At 41.2% G+C, this 16,731-nt stretch overlaps 1 protein-coding gene across 4 annotated transcripts in view; it reads right to left on the reverse strand.

Moving 5' to 3' along the window:
* Positions 1–16,731, reverse strand: part of ZNF609 (zinc finger protein 609) — a 242,975-nt gene that overhangs the window by 69,841 nt on the left and 156,403 nt on the right. For all 4 annotated transcript variants that reach the window (XM_084967309.1, XM_003121465.5, XM_084967317.1 and 1 more), the window contains one exon: positions 4,524–4,749. In XM_084967309.1, the coding sequence (XP_084823435.1) occupies positions 4,524–4,749 (226 nt within the window). The remainder of the gene's footprint in view (positions 1–4,523; positions 4,750–16,731) is intronic.

The raw sequence follows: 16,731 nt of genomic DNA on the forward strand, positions 1-16,731 counted from the left end.
ACCTGTCAATCTAGAATCAAGAGTTGAAAAATGTGAGGTGATTTCCTGAATTTGAGACTGCAATGTAAGTATAATTTTTCTGTTCTATAAAATAAGTGTATAATTTCATCAATGATATTAATATTTTTCAGTCTTCATTCCCATGATTGGGATATGAGACCATTCCTTTTTTTTTTCTTTCGTCTTTTTGTCTTTTTCTAGGGCCGCACCTGCAGCATATGGACGTTCCCAGGCTAGGAGTCTAATAGAAGCTGTAGCTGACTGCCTATACCTCAGCCAGAGCAACTCGGGATCCAAGCAGAGTCTACAACCTATACCATAGCTCATGGCAGCACCAGATCCTTAACCCACTAAGCGAGGCCAGGGATTGAACCCTCAACCTCATGGTTCCTAGTCGGATTCATTAACCACTGAGCCATGACGGGAACTCCAGACCATTCATTTTCAAGATGCCATAGTCAACTAGTATTGGATCCATGCTGGTACCAAGGTTTAAGCCACAGCTTCTAATATCTTTAAGCTGGACAGGTCCTTATTAGTCATCTAATACAACTATACGTAATAGATGAAGTAACTAAGGTTCAAAGAAGTTAAGGAACTTGCCCAAGGTTACAACGATAGTGAGAGAGAGAGAGAGATAAAGAGGTCTCCAGATTTTTCATTCCAGGGCTCTTTCCACTATACCACAAATTCTACAACACACACATCACTAGTGATGGCCTTCAACTTAGTTCTGCAGTCTCAAAAGGAGAGTGTGTAGCACTTCCTGGAATTCTTCTCTAATAAGTCACTTCTGCCATTCTTTAAAATACCATAGAAGCCAGTAAGCAATTTTGCCTCAGCAAAAAGTATTTGGTCTGCCTTAAGGTTTCTTATACATTGCTTCTAGGACCCTTCATTAAATAACATAAGACTTATGTACCAGAAATAGACTTGAGACCTGTTACTTTGATCTGAAGTGATGTGGGACAAAGTGGAATCAGGAGGAATCAGACTTCTGCATAAATGCTAAGAAAATGTCTCAAAAAATGCCAAGGAAGACACTCTAGGTTATATACCTGGATCCTCTTAATAGTCCTAAAGTTGAACCTAGTTAAGGAGGATCTTTGCAAGGCTAGCTAAACTGTGAACAGCCTAAAAAGAGATGAGATCTGCAGGACTTTCAAAGTGCCTCCAATGCAAGATTTACAGTGAGAGATAGGAAAGAACCAACATTGCAGAACAGGTAAGCAAAGAAATCAGGAAGAATTAAGTCCATGACCCCTATACACCTGTTCTCAGCAAGGTGGCTCAGTTCCACAGAGATCTCAGGATCCTCTGTTCCCCTCAGGGGGCAAGGATTCATAGCTTCTCTCTAAGTTGTAAGGCTTTTTCCACTTGAAGATAGTAGCTTACCAGGCAGAGAGACAGAATAAAGAGTTGGTAGCAGACAAAAAATTTAGAAGGATGGAAGAATTTTTTTAGAAAAAGTTATCTGTATATAGTTCTTATTAAATTGAGAACTGACTCAGTACACTAGATCTTTTGGATCTGCAGAGAATGATCTTTGCAGGAAATCTCTGTTATCGAAAGATGAAAAGGAATGTGAACCAACACAGATCCCAATCTAGATCTTAGTCAACAGACAGTTTAGGTGAAGGCCCTCCAGGATGGCCAGAAAGCAGAGTATAAACTGAAGAACAGTTCTCTTTCCCTTGGAATTAAAGAAAAAGTAAGAAGAGAGGTACTAAGCCCTGAAACACAATATAAGTGGGAGAAAATACAGTATTAAAAATAGGAGGACTAACATCTTACAGGTTTAAATAAATTGGAGTAATCTTAAACTTGGTGAAAGTAATATTTATTCTGAGTTTCAGAGAAGGTACAGAATTTTGGAAAGTACTTGACATTACAGTATGTCAATGACATAGGTATAAGCACTCACCCATTCAAATAAATATTTGTGAGGGCCCATTACAGGTGCCAGGTATTAAGCATTGGGTATATAATGTTGAGCAAAACAGTCTCTGAGCTCACAGAACTTTTTTTTTTTTTTTTTTTTTTTTTGCTTTTTTGGCCATACCTGTGGCATGTGGAAGTTCCCCGCCCAGAATTTGAAACCCATACCACAGCAGCAACCCAAGCCACTGCAGTGACATGATCCTTAACCTGCTGAGCCACAAGAGAACTCCTCATAGAACTTTCAGAACAGTGGAAACAATAGACATTAATAGAAAAATACAATTCTAAAAAAAAAAAGAAAAATACAATTCTATATAAGATTGTAAATTATGGTAAGTGCTGTGAAATAAAGTACAGAGAGCATTAAAAGTGTGTGATGCGGAACATAGTAATAGGCTGCCAGTGACAACGAGTCTTTCAGAGAAAATAATAAAAAACATCAACGACAAAAAGCTATGCCTACATCCCCCTGGCAGGGAAGGAGGAAAGAAATCCTCAGATAAAAAGGTAACCATTGTTCTCGGGACAGTGAAAGGATTAGACTAACTCTCACAATTTTTATCAAGTTCATATACATGAAAAGCATACTGCTATTGGACAAAGTCGCTATCATAAAGATGGGTAGAATACAGTAAATTGGCAGAAAATTGATGTTTTCTATTTTCAATATATTGACACAACAGGCCACAAAGTTTGCTTGATGACACAGAGCTGTAGCCTGGATGTGTTTGTCATTCCAGCAGACTCCAGCTATTCAGACGTTTGGCCACAGGCAGATGACATTTTTAATATCAGAGATAGCCACTTGTGATTTCTAGGTTGCATACTGTATGCACATACAGAGTCAGTCTCTAGGTCAACCTCTCTCTCCATGATCTCTGCATCAGTTTCTAACACAGTAAAATTTCCTTTTTTTTTTTTTTTTTTTTTTGTCTTTTCTAGGGCCACTCCTGCAGTACACAGAGGTTCTCAGGCTAGGGGTCCAATCGGAGCTGTAGCCGCCAGCCTATGCCAGAGCAACACCAGATCCGAGCTGCGTCTGCAACCTACACCACAGCTCAGGGCAACACCGGATCCCCAACCCACTGAACAAGGCCAGGGACCGAACCCACAACCTTATGGTTCCTAGTCAGATTCGTTAACCACTGAGCCACGACGGGAACTCCCTCCTTTTTCTTTTTGCATTATGGTCTCAGGCACACAATAAAACCTCATCAGCAATGTTATTCTGAAAGCTGAAACTACTTCATTGCTAATGACGAGAAAGCCAAGAACACAGAATTCTTAACCTGTATCACAAAAGGCCTACAGCATGGAAAACTTTATTTATTTATTTATTTTTGTCTTTTTGCTATTTCTTGAGCCGCTCCCGCAGCATATGGAAGTTCCCAGGCTAGAAGCCGAATCGGAGATGTAGCCACTGGCCTACGCCAGAGCCACAGCAACACGGGATTTGAGCCACGTCTGCAACCTACATCACAGCTCACGGCAACGCACAACGCGGATCGTTAACCCACTGAGCAACGGCAGGGACCAAACCCGCAACCTCATGGTTCCTAGTCAGATTTGTTAACCACTGCGCCACTACAGGAACTCCAACAGCATGGAAAACTTTAAATACTGAATCATGACAACCTATTTAGAGAAACACACTTTTATTAGAATGACTAGGGTGAAATGCCTCAATTTCCATGGGCAGACTGACAATATAGTTTATGATAATCAGTGATAATTAGTTATGCTCCTCTGGGCCTCTAAACTCCTCAGAGTAGAGACACTTTTGAAAAATCTGGTTGCCGATGGAGACCTGATGGGACTCTGAGGCCCAGCCTCACTAACCACATATTCTTTGATAAGGACTTGGATCCTTTATAAAAACAATGTACACTGAAATCAGATTGCCACAGATGGTAAAAGTAACCAAGGGATCTGAAATAGCTGGTTAGGTCTCTCTGCATTCTTCACTCCTATTTTTTCATATTTATGAACTTCCAAAGCAGAAGAGATTCTGTTCTCAGGGGCAAATGGAACACACAAGAAGTCTGGATGGCCTTGGGCAGCAGCACCCTATAGTGAGCCAACTACTTAGTGGCTGCATGTAAACAGTTCCCTGTTGCCTAGGCCTATAGAATCTGCATAAGTGGCAGATGCACAAAGTGGCGTGGGTGGCTGGGCAATGAGGCAATCAGTGGGAAGGAGATGGCTGCACCTCCAGGTGTTAAAACCAAGAGTTGCATATGCAATGAGCCAACGCAAAGTCAATTTAAGAGTCAGCTGTTTTCCATTTCCTAGACTCCTACAGTTGCCCCTTTATTACATTTTTTCTTCAAGCCTAACCCAAAAGTTCACTTATACTCAAAGTCCCCCATATAAAATGATAGAGTGAAATGGAGAGTATAGACACAGTTTGAATTACACTGGCAATCTCTAGAAGCTGGGCAACTTTTGCTATAATCCTCTGATCACCAGCAAACTATGGTCACTTGAGACTCCTAACAAATACTCGGTATTATTTACAACAGTAAGCTCCTGTTGACAGAAGCAGGTTGAGAAGGGATGGGAAAGTCATGCATAGTACTTACCATCTTCTGTTTCCTGCCACACGATGCCCTCGAGGTTGACACTTGTCCCAGGTTCACAGGGGCCCAGGCACTCAGGTTCTGTGGCCAGAGCCACATCACATGTGTTGACCCCAACTGATCGGGTTCGAACCATGATCTGCTCACAGGGGGATGAGATGTCATTACTGACCACTGGCACCAAAAGGTGCAGTGGCAGCACTGCTGGTGTGGAGACGGGGGACTCCATCTGTGGGGGAAGAGAAAGTAGTAGCTGAGTTGCAAGGAGAACATTTAGAGGAAATATCTTCTCTGAGCATAATTTAGTCCCACATCCTTTCCTGCCAGAGTGCAGAGGGCTTTAAATATAACACTTTGGTCCTTACTTTCAAGTTCTAGCACGTGATACCACTACAAATCTAGTGGTTTAGATAAGTGCACCCTAGGCTAGAAGAAGCTCTATTTCTTATTAACAATCATTCTCATAAACTCGCTTGGCTAAAAGTGTATTAAAAAATCAGTCTCATTTAAAAATCTCTAGTGAAAGAGAATCAAGGCCAGACTTCAACAGTAGCCAAGCATATAGACTGATAAGAAAGAAAAGGCTCAGCTTCTGAGGCCTGTTCTATTGCTACTACTTTGCTTTTCTCTAATCTAAATTCAGCAATTTTTTTTTCCTTTTTTGGCCGCCCAGCAGCATTTGGAGTTCCCAGACCAGGGATTAGATCCAAGCTGCAGTTGTGACCTATGCCACAGCTGTGGCAATGGTGGATCCTTTAATCCACTGTGCCGGGCTGGGAACTGAACCTGCATCCTGGTGCTACAGAGACATCACTGATTTCGTTGTGCCACACTGGGAATGCCAACAAATAATATTTTAATCAGGGATCAAATTCAAGAATACAGGTTGGGATAGAGAGGAGGAGAAATATCCAGATTCTAGGAATGCCACTTCAAGAAGACTGGAGCTTTAATTCATCTTTAGGTAGAAAGACATCTACTTCAAAGTTATAGGAATGCTGGGAACAACCTGACAGGAGTTTCTAACTCATAGAGATTTTAGCAGTGACTGGTTAATGAGAATGGCATTTTGGAATGTGAAATTTATCTGTAAGAAACCAGAGGGATTGTTACTATCCAGAACCAATCCATAGCAATATGCAGATGAAGTTGATTATGTATACATACATAGGATTAGTCAAGCACAAGGACCAGCAATCTATTTCCCAAACTAGAACCTCTCACAAGAATGCAATTACTTAGAGACCAAGGAAAATGCAACACATCTAGAGTTAGAAGAAAAGTTGTAACAAAGAGTAATAATGCCTTAATTCTTTAAATCCTAGCATTTATCAGGTTGACAAAGTACCAACTCTGAGCCGACAGTGCCCACATCCTAACTAAATGGTCTTGTATATGCAAAGGCACTCAATACACACCCTGACTGATCTTTCCTTAAAATTAAGTATGATACCAGTCAGAAGACCTAGAAAATGAGAGTTAAGAATTGGGGCACTCTTTCCCTTGCGAAAGACTTTTTGTCCAGATTGAATGTACTCCTTCAACAGACCCACATTCAGAGTGAGGCACACATGCACCCATAATCCAAGCTGCTGGACAGCTCTGCAACAGAACTCTGATTCTGAAATCGTTTACTGTATGACCACCACTCTACTATCATCCATCTCTCTCCTCTTAACTCATACATAAACACATACACGAGTTCCTGGCCTCAAACACTACTCTGGAAGCTGAGATCTGGGTATTGCACCCATTCTCTGCAGCAAGCTCTGACTTCCTGGCTTACAATTCACTGCTATTTGCAAACTATCACTGTCAGAGTCCAGAGAATGCTAAAACACTGATTCTGATTAATCCTGGTTCCTGAAATGGTGCCAAAACATTACCCTTATCTGTGTGTTGTTACACATCTCCACCTTGTACTTCCCTAACTCCACTCTTCATAAGATGAAATGAAAGTGGAAGCCAGTCTGATGAATCTTCTGCCTCATGGTAAACACTAGGAGGCATTTTTTTTTTTGGTTTTGTTTTGTTCTTTTGTACTTTTGAAAATCAGACATATATAGTCTAATTTGGCAAACTTCTTGGGATGTGGTAGATCCTTGAAGGACCCTTTAAAATTTCTAAGCACATGTCTGAAGGTGAAAACAACACAGAAAAAATAAACTGGGTTTCCTACTACTCCTATGTAGTGATGGACTCTGGTTCTAATTATTAAGCCCTCTTAGGATGCTGTAAGAAGGTGGTTCATTCACTCTTTTTTGGAAAGAAAGTTTCCTGGAGATTTTGCTTGTGAGAGTGATTAGAAAGGGGAAATTAGAGAAAGAGTATACAGATCATTTTTACTCTTGACCTCACCCCTGTTTCTTGGTTCTTTCTCTTGGGGAAGAACTGAGACAAAAGCAACTTCACAGTATGTGCATTTCTTTTGCTTAGCATTTGTTTTCTTTTCTATACCTTTCTTCTACAAGCATGAGAAATTCCTGTAAAGTCCTCTTTCTTGGGCAAAGAAACTGGTGCAAACCTTCTAGGTCACTCCTGAGAACTTTCTTTCTTTCTTTTTTTTTTTTTTTTTGTCTTTTTGCCTTTTCTAGGGCCTCACCCGCGGCATGAGGAGGTTTCCAGGCTAGGGGTCTAATCAGAGCTGTAGCTTACGGTCCTACGCCACAGCCACAGCAACTTGAGATCCAAGATGGTTCTGCAACCTACACTACAGCTCATGGCAACACCGGATCCTTAACCCACTGAGCAAGGTCAGAGATCGAACCTGAAACCTCATGGTTCCTAGTCGGATTTGTTAACCACTGAGCCACAGCGGGAACTCCACTCCTGCGAACTTTCTGACTGCCTCGCTTGAGCAAGTCCTCTTGCCAACCTATGTCATCACTGAGGCACCAATCCCAAGCACAGGAGGGAAGTCCCCCAGAGTCACCTACACACTCTCTGCCATCAAGGACAGCTCTTTTCTGGAAGTGGTTTCATTTCCTGTTAGGTTATTCAATGCTGCTGGGAGACCAGGGAAAAGATAAGCTACTAACATTCTAGACAAAGCCAAGCTCCCAATTCTATAATGAATGACAGATTCAGAAAACCAACATCGAAGATGTAAATACAAAACATCACTGTTGCATTCGAGCAGCCTGTCAAAATTAAACCTTGATGTAGAACATCTGAAAAGAAGAAATTTAGCTGATCTGATCACTAAGAATAACAGAATACAGATGAGGAGCTGATTAATATGTGTATGCATCAAGCTACCCTTACTGATCAGAGTTAAGTTACTAAGGAGGGTTCAGGATCTCTGTGTGAGGATGACTTTATTTAATTATTTAGTTAATTAAATGAGACTTGTTTTTTCCATGCCCGCAGCATGCAGAGGTTCCTAGGCCAGGGAGTGAACCCATGCCACAGCAGTAACAACACCAGAACCTTAACTGCTAGGCCACCAGGGAACTTCCACATGAGATTTTTTAGGGGTGGGAAGTAACGAAATCCACTTATGGATTTGGAACTACCATTCAGTTTCCCTCTACTTTGCAACAGAAATCTAAGGAGAAATCACAGAGTAGCACAATAATGTTTAATTATAGCTCTAGCTCTGCTAATTACTGTTTGGTCACATCTATAATCTACATTAAGCCATAGTGCATAATAAGCAGCTCTGTGATACTCATCTAATAACCTAGGTGGCTTTGCGGGATTTCAAATTCAACTATTCATCACAACAAACATAACTTCATTTATCACTCTCTAGAAGAGGATAAAAATTTAAAAAGGACTCATTTTGCCATCTTTCCCATATATCTGGGATATAAGAGCAGGGACTGTCAAGAGATTGGTGCCAGCAGGGAAAATAAGGAATAAAAATATAAAATGTTAAGGTCGTTAAATACCTTAACAACTATGACAACAATAAAAGCTGGGCCAATTCTCAGATTCTGAAATGCTAAGCAAGAAGTGCCACCATGGCTCCTGGGGCTAATGGAAATGGGAAGGTAAACAATAAAACAAACAACTGAAAGGAGACTTACAGAGAATTTAAAGATGGAATCTCTGTTTTTTGAGGTTTTTCTGTCTTTTTAGGGACGTACCCGTGGCATATGGAAGTTCCTAGGCTATGAGGTGAATCGGAGCTGTAACTGCTGGCCCACAGCAACACGGGATCCAAGCCTCGTCTGCAACATACACTACAGCTCACAACAACACCAGATCCGTAACCCACTGAGCAAGGCCAGGGATCGAACCTGAGTCCTCATGGATCCTAGTTGGGTTCGTTACCACTGAGCCATGGCAGGAACTCCTAAAGATGAAATCTCTGAAGTTTCCCAACAGCTCTTTTTTTTTTTTTTTTTTTTTTTTTTTTGGTCTTTTTATCCTTTTTAGGGCAGCACCTGCGGCATGTGGAGGTTCCCAGGCTAGGGGTCTAATCCGAGCTGTAGCTGCTGGCCTATGCCACAGCCACAGCAACCCCAGATCCAAGCCGATTCTAAGATCTACACACAGCTCATGGCTACGCCAGATCCTTAGCCCACTGAGCAAGGCCAGGGATCGAACCCACAACCTCATGGTTCCTAGTCAGATTCGTTAACCACTGAGCCACGACGGGAACTCCCATGTCCTTTATCTTTTAATGATACTTCTTTTCAATCCACCTTTAGATGTTAGTCTAATAGCACCTCTTAGGGATCTGAGTGCTGAGAGGCAGGTGATACAGAGATGAGGACTGGAGAGCGTAAAGAAAGGCCAGAACCATTAATCTCCCCACAAGAGGTAATTATACTCTGACTTTAGCTGCCTCAAACACCTGAGAGGCACTGATGGAGGAAAAATTTCAAGGCTGCAACATAATTTTAGGGGTAGAAAATAAAGAAAAATATGGGACAGACTCTCCCCTTCACAAATATGACTCTGATATCTTTACCTTCACAATCAAAAGGCAGAAAGGAAGGTGGTTCTACTAATAACTGCAGCAGCTTAAAGAAAATATCTTTTATTCAAGAATGAAAAGATTACTGGGGATGATGATTAGATAAATGTTCAGATATATTGGAAAAAAAGGTGCAGAAAGTAGAATGTCATCAAATATACTAAATACTATCTTAAGATGTTCTCTATCTTCAATAAATTCAAAGGTCCTTCAAGATTTTATAGTAACTTGAACCAGCAATACCAGCAGTAACACATGTTCCTGATTGATAGACAAACCTCTAAGTACTCCCCCTGTGGATGTATTATAGTAAACAATATTTTCTCACAAAGTGGTTTTTTTTGTTTGTTTGTTTTGTCTTTCATCTTTCGTGTTTTTAGGGCAGCACCCGAGGCATACGGAGGTTCCCAGGCTAGGGGTCAAGTCGGAGTTACAGTTGCCCCCTATACCACAGCAACGCAGGATCCGAGCCACATCTGCTACCTACACCATAGCTCAAAGCAAGAGCTGGATCCTTAATCCACTGAACGGAGACAGGGATCAAACCCACATCCTTGGAGTTCCTGTCGTGGCACAGTGGTTAACAAATCTGACTAGGAACCATGACGTGGCAGCTTCGATCCCTGGCCTTGCTCAGTGGGTTAAGTATCCAGCATTGCTGTGAGCTGTGGTGTAGGTCACAGATGCGGCTCGGATCTTGCGTTGCTGTGGCTGTGGAGTAGGCCAGCAGCTACAGCGCCGATTAGACTCCTAGCCCGGGAACCTCCATATGCCACGGGAGTGGCCCTAGAAAAGGCAAAAAGACAAAAAAAAGGCAAACAAACAACAACAAAAAACCCCCACATCCTCATGGATACTAGTCAGGTTCATTAATCAGTGAACCATGACAGGAATTCTATTCACAAAGTTTTTATAGTGGATTATTTAAAAAAAAAAAAGTAATTTAAAAATACTATTTATCAGTATATATATATATATATTTTTTTGTCTTTTTATGGCTGCACCCATGGCATATGGAAGTTTCCAGGCTAGGGGCTGAATGGGAGCTGCAGCTGCCACCCAATGCCACAGACACAGCAATGCAGGACCAGAGCCACATCTGCAACCTACACCACAGCTCACGGCAACGCCAGATCCTTAACCTGCTGACTAAGGCCAGGGATTGAACCCAGGTCCTCATGGATATTAGTCAGATTTGTTACCTCTGAGCCACAACAGGAACTCCTATTTATCAGTTTATTGTGTTATTTACATTTCTCTCAATTAAAACACAGGTGGAAAATCCTCAATTATTTGAATTACGTTCTGTTGATGGCAAACAAATTAAGTTGCCTTCTGTTGATTTAAGACAATATAAGTTTACTGGGAGTTCTCTTCTGGGTTAAGGATCTGGCATTGTCACTGTCATGGCTTGGGTCGCTGCTGTTGCAGAGATTCAATCCCTGCCCCAGGAACTTCCACATTCCATGGGTGCGGCCAAAAAAAAAAAAAAAAAAGTTTACTGTATTTTTAAAAAATAATTCAAGGAGTTCCCGTTGTGGCTCAGTGGTTAACGAATCCGACTAGGAACCATGAGGTTGCAGGTTCGATCCCTGGCCTCGCTCAGTGGGTTAAATATCTGGCGTTGCCGTGAGCTGTGGTGTAGGTCACAGACGAGGCTTGAATCCCATGTTGCTGTGGCTGTGGTGTAGGCCGACAGCTACAGCTCCAATTCGACCCCTAGACTGGGAACCTCCATATGCCCACGGGTGCAGCCCTGGAAAAGACGAAATAATAATACTATTTCAAGATTATTTTTGTTTATTCTTAAAGATCAGCAATTCCTTATTGTGAAAGTGTGAAAGGCTGGTGGGAGGAAATCACAGAGTAACTGAAGGTGGAGGGCAGAAATCTGAACTCTCCCTCTCCACAAAGCTCTTGTCAGAATGCAACAGAATATTCCAAGTAAATCCCAAACATTTAACTATTAGTAAAGGAGGAAATCAGTCACCTTTCAAACAGTAAGTACTTCTCCAATGTCTCTCCAAGAAAGAAATGAAGGAAAGGAGGGAAGAAGGGAAGGAGGGATGGGAAGTGAAGAAAAAAAAGGCCTGCTGGTTTGCTGAGCTTCCAGATTTCACTTGGGCTGCTTTTTAGACTAATTTAATTATAACTCTGATTAATTTCCAAGACATTTTGTAACAGAAGGCAAAGATGAAAAAGAGAAAAAGAAAGATGTGGTAGCTGGCACCATTGCCAAACATCAAACAGTTCTTAAATGCTACATATTCTATTATTCACAGAAGACTTCCTTTAGCATTCAATTTTACCAGTCAGCACCTGGTCAAGGTCAGCACTGAAGGCTGTTCCAGCATGTATCAGAACATGCAAGAGCAGTGAACATATAATTTGAAGACTTCAGATTAGCCATAGAGAGTTCTCCTGTAATGATCCCTATACAGTCTTAGGTTCAGATCCTAAAGGCCTCTTCTGGTAAAGAAGAGACAGCAGATCAAATGATCCTAGTACTCAAGTCTGTCTAAAACTCCTAATGTGTGGAACTGAATAAATTATGCTGGAAAATGAGCAAAGGGAAAAAAAAATCTCATAAATGAAGTCAATGAACAACACCAATCACATGGCAGTGTCCATTATTATGGCAAAGGTTTTGCTGAATGAAGCATCCAAGTCTTCTCTCTCTACAATTTCCTGCATGCTTGAAATTCACCATATTTTCTTCAGCAAAGCTATTAATTTTATAGCTGATGAGTAATGATAGGGACCTAAGGATGACCTACCTCTGAAACTGACTACATTTTTTTTTCCCCACAGAAGGTTGATGATCCCTCCTCCCAATCCTACGTTGTTCCAAAAGAAGCACTAAATTAGTTTCTCAAGAATAAAGACTCTTGAGAAAAATTCATTCCTTGGTTGCAACTACCTCCTCTCCTGAACACACTTCTTACCTCCTTTCACATACTCATTTCCTAAAAAGTCAGGGCTGGAATGTGTCTCCTCTATTCCATTCTCTTTCACCTTACAGAAAATAAACACAACAGAAAGCTAAAGCCTTTCTCTGAAACCCTTGGAATCACAGATGTCAGAAGAAATGTCTCAACTTATCCTCCAACATAGATAGACAAAATGTACTAAAGAACCTAATCATCATTTGCATTGATAGTCCTATGGGAAATTTAACTGAGGAGTTCCTGCTGTGGCTCAGCAAGTTAGAACCTGACTAGTATCCATGAGGATGCAGGTTCAATCCTGGCCTTGCTCAGTGGTTAAAGGATCTGGTACTGCTGCAAGCTGTGATGTAGGTCACAGACATGGCTCAGATCTGGCATTGCCGTGGCTGTGGCGTAGGGTGGCAGCTGCAGCTCCAATTCAACCCCCAGCCTGGGAACTTCCATGTGCTGTGGGTGAGGCCCTAAAAAAACAAAACAAAACAAAAAGTAATTTAGACATCACAAACCACATTTTGCTCTGTAGTAGCTTGGGAAGCAAATTAGGAATGATTCTCCCTGCTTTAAGACAGCTATTCTTCAACTTTTTGGAAAACTTCACACATTTAAAAATTGAGATGGAGTTCCCGTCATGGCTCAGCGGTCAGTGAACCCAACTAGCATTCATGAGGATGAGGGTTCAATCCCTGGCCTCGTTTAGTGGGTTAAGGATGCGGCATTGCTGTGAGCTGTAGGTTGAAAACGCAGCTCAGATCCTGAGATGCTGTGGCTGTGGCACAGGCCGAAGATACAGCTCCGATTCAACCCCTAGCCTGGGAACCTCCATATGCCACAGGTGTGGCCCTAAAAAGACAAAAATCATAAAAATTGGAACCCGGAGTTCTCTTGTGGCTCAGGATATTAGGATTGGGTCTTGTCAATGCAGAGGCCTAGGTCTCACTGCTGTGGAGTGGATTCAATCCCTGGCCCAGGAATTTCCACATGCCAAGGGTGTGGGGGAAAAAAATTGAGAACTTTACAGAGCCCTTATTTACGCAGGCTATATCCACTGATATTTACTGTGTTAAATATCAAAACGGAAAGGATTTAGTATGCAGTAATTAACTTATTTATAAGCAACTAACAATTTTGACATGACAAAATTAGAAACACAAAGAACAGACTAATAGTAGCCAGGTATGAGAGTTAGTGGGAGGAGGAAGGGCAGTGGGTGTAGTTAGGAAAGGGTAACTACCTAACCTAGACATGTGATAACAAAGCATAGAACTAAATACACAAGCACACACACACACACAAGAACAAGGAAAATGGGGAAAATATGAACAAGACAGGTGGGCTGCATCAATGTCAAGATCACCGTTATGATAATGTACACAGTTTTGCAAAGTGTTACCATGGGGGAAAGTTAGATAAAGGGTACACGAGAGCTCCATGAATTATTTACTACAACTACAATGATATATTGTAGATTACATGAATTATTTACAATTATTTACTACAAATGAATTATTTACTACAACTACTATGATATATTCCATAATACCTCAAAATAAAAAGATTAATAGAAAAAACGAGAATCCCAAAGAGCTTTTATTTACATAGAATGTATCTATATTCACCATACTAGAATTTTAAAATAAAAATTTTAATGCATACTAATTTGTTCAAAATAGCATTTAAAAACCTATTATGTATTAACAAAATTTTAAATTAAAATAGCTATAATTTTTTTAAAAAGAGTGACATTGATTTACATTTTGCACATCTCTTCAAAGCCTGGTTTAATGTTTTGGCTGAAGTACATAAAGAAAACTGTTCTCACACAGATATATATGTCCTTTTCTGATATTGTGAAAACTCTCCTTTGATATGACACCAAAACTCAACGAGTGGTAGTTTTTAAAGGTTAGTGGCAATGTGGAAGGAATCAGAAACTTTTCATACTCTTAGATTACAATCTATTGGTCTAGCTTGTTCTTGGAATGTTTCTTTTTCTTTTTTTTTTTTTTTTTTTTGGTCTTTTTAGTGCTATACCTGCGGCATATGGAGGTTCTCAGGCTAGGGGTCCAGTTGGCCTATGCCATAGACACAGCAACGCCATATCCGACCTAGGTCTGCAATCTACAACACAGTTCAAGGCAACACTGGATCCTTAAACCACTGATCAAGGCCAGGGATCAAATCCGCATCCTCATGCATATGAGGCAGATTAGTTTCCACTGTGCCACAGTGGGAACTCTCTGCAATATTTCTTTACATGTATGATTTTTTTTTTTTTTTTTGACTTTTCTAGGGCCGCGCTGGCAGCATCTGGAGGTTCCCAGGCTAGGGGTCTAATCGGAGCTGTAGCCGCCAGCCTACACCACAGCCACACCAGATCCGAGCCAGTTCTGCAACCTACACCACAGCTCATGGCAACACCGGATCCTTACCCCACTGAGTTAGGGCAGCGATTGAACCCAAAACCTCATGGCTCCTAGTTGGGTTCCTTAAACACTGTGCCACGACGGGAACTCCTACATGTATAATTTTTTTTTAAATTTTTTATTTTTTATTTACTGTCTTTTTTAGGGCCATATCCATGGCATATGGAGGTTTCCAGCTAGGGGTCCAATTGGAGCTGCAGCTGCCAGCCTACGCCACAGTCACAGAAATGCCAGATCCAAGCCACATCTGTAATTTACACCACAGCTCAAGGCAACAAGTGATCCTTAATCCTCTGAGCAAGGTGGGGATCGAACCTGAGTCCTCATGGATACTAAGCAGGTTTCTTACTGCTGAACTAAGGTTTTTTGTTTGTTTTTTTAGCATTGTGCATTAGTCATTTGTAAAATACTGATTCACAGAGTTATACAGCTCTTTCAAATACTGAAATATTCCATTAATATCAAAAAATTTTATTTGTTAATATTGTTTCTGGACTCATCAGAAAAGTCTTTAAACACTGGTAACATGTCAAACTCATAGAGGGGGCAGATACATATCTTTCAAAATTATGTTAGCTTCAAAGCTCAAAATTTATCATTAATAACAAATAATGGGGAGTTCCCGTCGTGCCGCAGTGGTTAACGAATCCGACTAGGAACCATGAGGTTGCGGGTTCGGTCCCTGCCCTTGCTCAGTGGGTTAACGATCCGGCGTTTGGGTTAACGATCCGGCGTTGCCGTGAGCTGTGGTGTAGGTTGCAGACGCGGCTCGGATCCCGAGTTGCTGTGGCTCTGGTGTAGGCCGGTGGCTACAGCTCCTATTCAACCCCTAGCCTGGGAACCTCCATATGCCGCAGGAGCGGCCCAAGAAATAGCAACAACAACAACAACAACAACAAAAAGACAAAAGACAAAAAAAAAAAAAAACAAAACAAATAATGGTCAATTGTTTTCCTTGGAGTAATAGGCTTGTTTTCATTCATTTTCAAGAAAATGTCGGCCAAATTTCCAAGTCTGAATAACTACAATTTGTCAGTCAAGATTTAAAAAATAATTACTACTGCTTTATTAAAGATATTTTAAAGTGAAACTCACTTTATAAAAATTTTTACCTTTTACTGTAAGGGCACGGCAGTGATAAATATAACGGCCACTTGTACAATTTGGTGCCACTGATTTGATTCGTACCAGGATGTCAGCCATTTTAACTACCATTGCTTTTACACCACCAGCATAAATGTCAACAGAGTGAAAAAGACAAATAATGTCTTATTGTTATGATGAAAATAGTTTTGAACTGGCAGGACCCCTAAAAAGGTCTCAGAGATACTTAGGGGTCAGAGTACTATATTTTGAGAATTATTAATCAAGTTTCATATTCTGGCAGGATTGGGTAAGTGATTCCTAAACAAAACTGGAATTCTAATAGCAAGGAAGTTAAGAGAGACTGCCTGCTCAGTAGGCAAACAAAGGGTATCTGCCACAACAGGACAGAAAGGAAAGAGTGTGAAAGAAAGAGGCATGAAGGCAGGCACAATTACTAAAATTAATTTTTTTCCCCTTTTGGCCACCCCAAAGAATATGGAGTTCCCAGGCCAGGGATCAGATCTCAGCCATGGTTGTGACCTAAGCCACAGCTATGGCAATGACAGATCCTTACCCACAGTGCTGGGCCAGGGAATGAACCTGCATCCCAGAGCTCCCAAGATGCCACTGATTCTGCTGTGCTACAGTGGGAACTCCTAAAATTAATTATGTTATTATTATTTTTTCTTTTTAGGGCCACACTCACTGCATATGGATGTTCTCAGGCTAGGGGGTGAATCAGAGCTACCTACAGCTGCTGTCCTACGGTATAGCCGCAGCAACATCAGATCCGAGCCACGTCTGAGACCTACACCACAGCTCACGGG

The sequence above is a fragment of the Sus scrofa genome, chromosome 1 (assembly GCF_054392235.1).
Source record: "Sus scrofa isolate SSC_HxYL_T2T_F1_AM1 chromosome 1, Sscrofa_HxYL_maternal_Yorkshire_Landrace_v2.0, whole genome shotgun sequence".
Lineage (NCBI taxonomy): Eukaryota > Metazoa > Chordata > Mammalia > Artiodactyla > Suidae > Sus > Sus scrofa.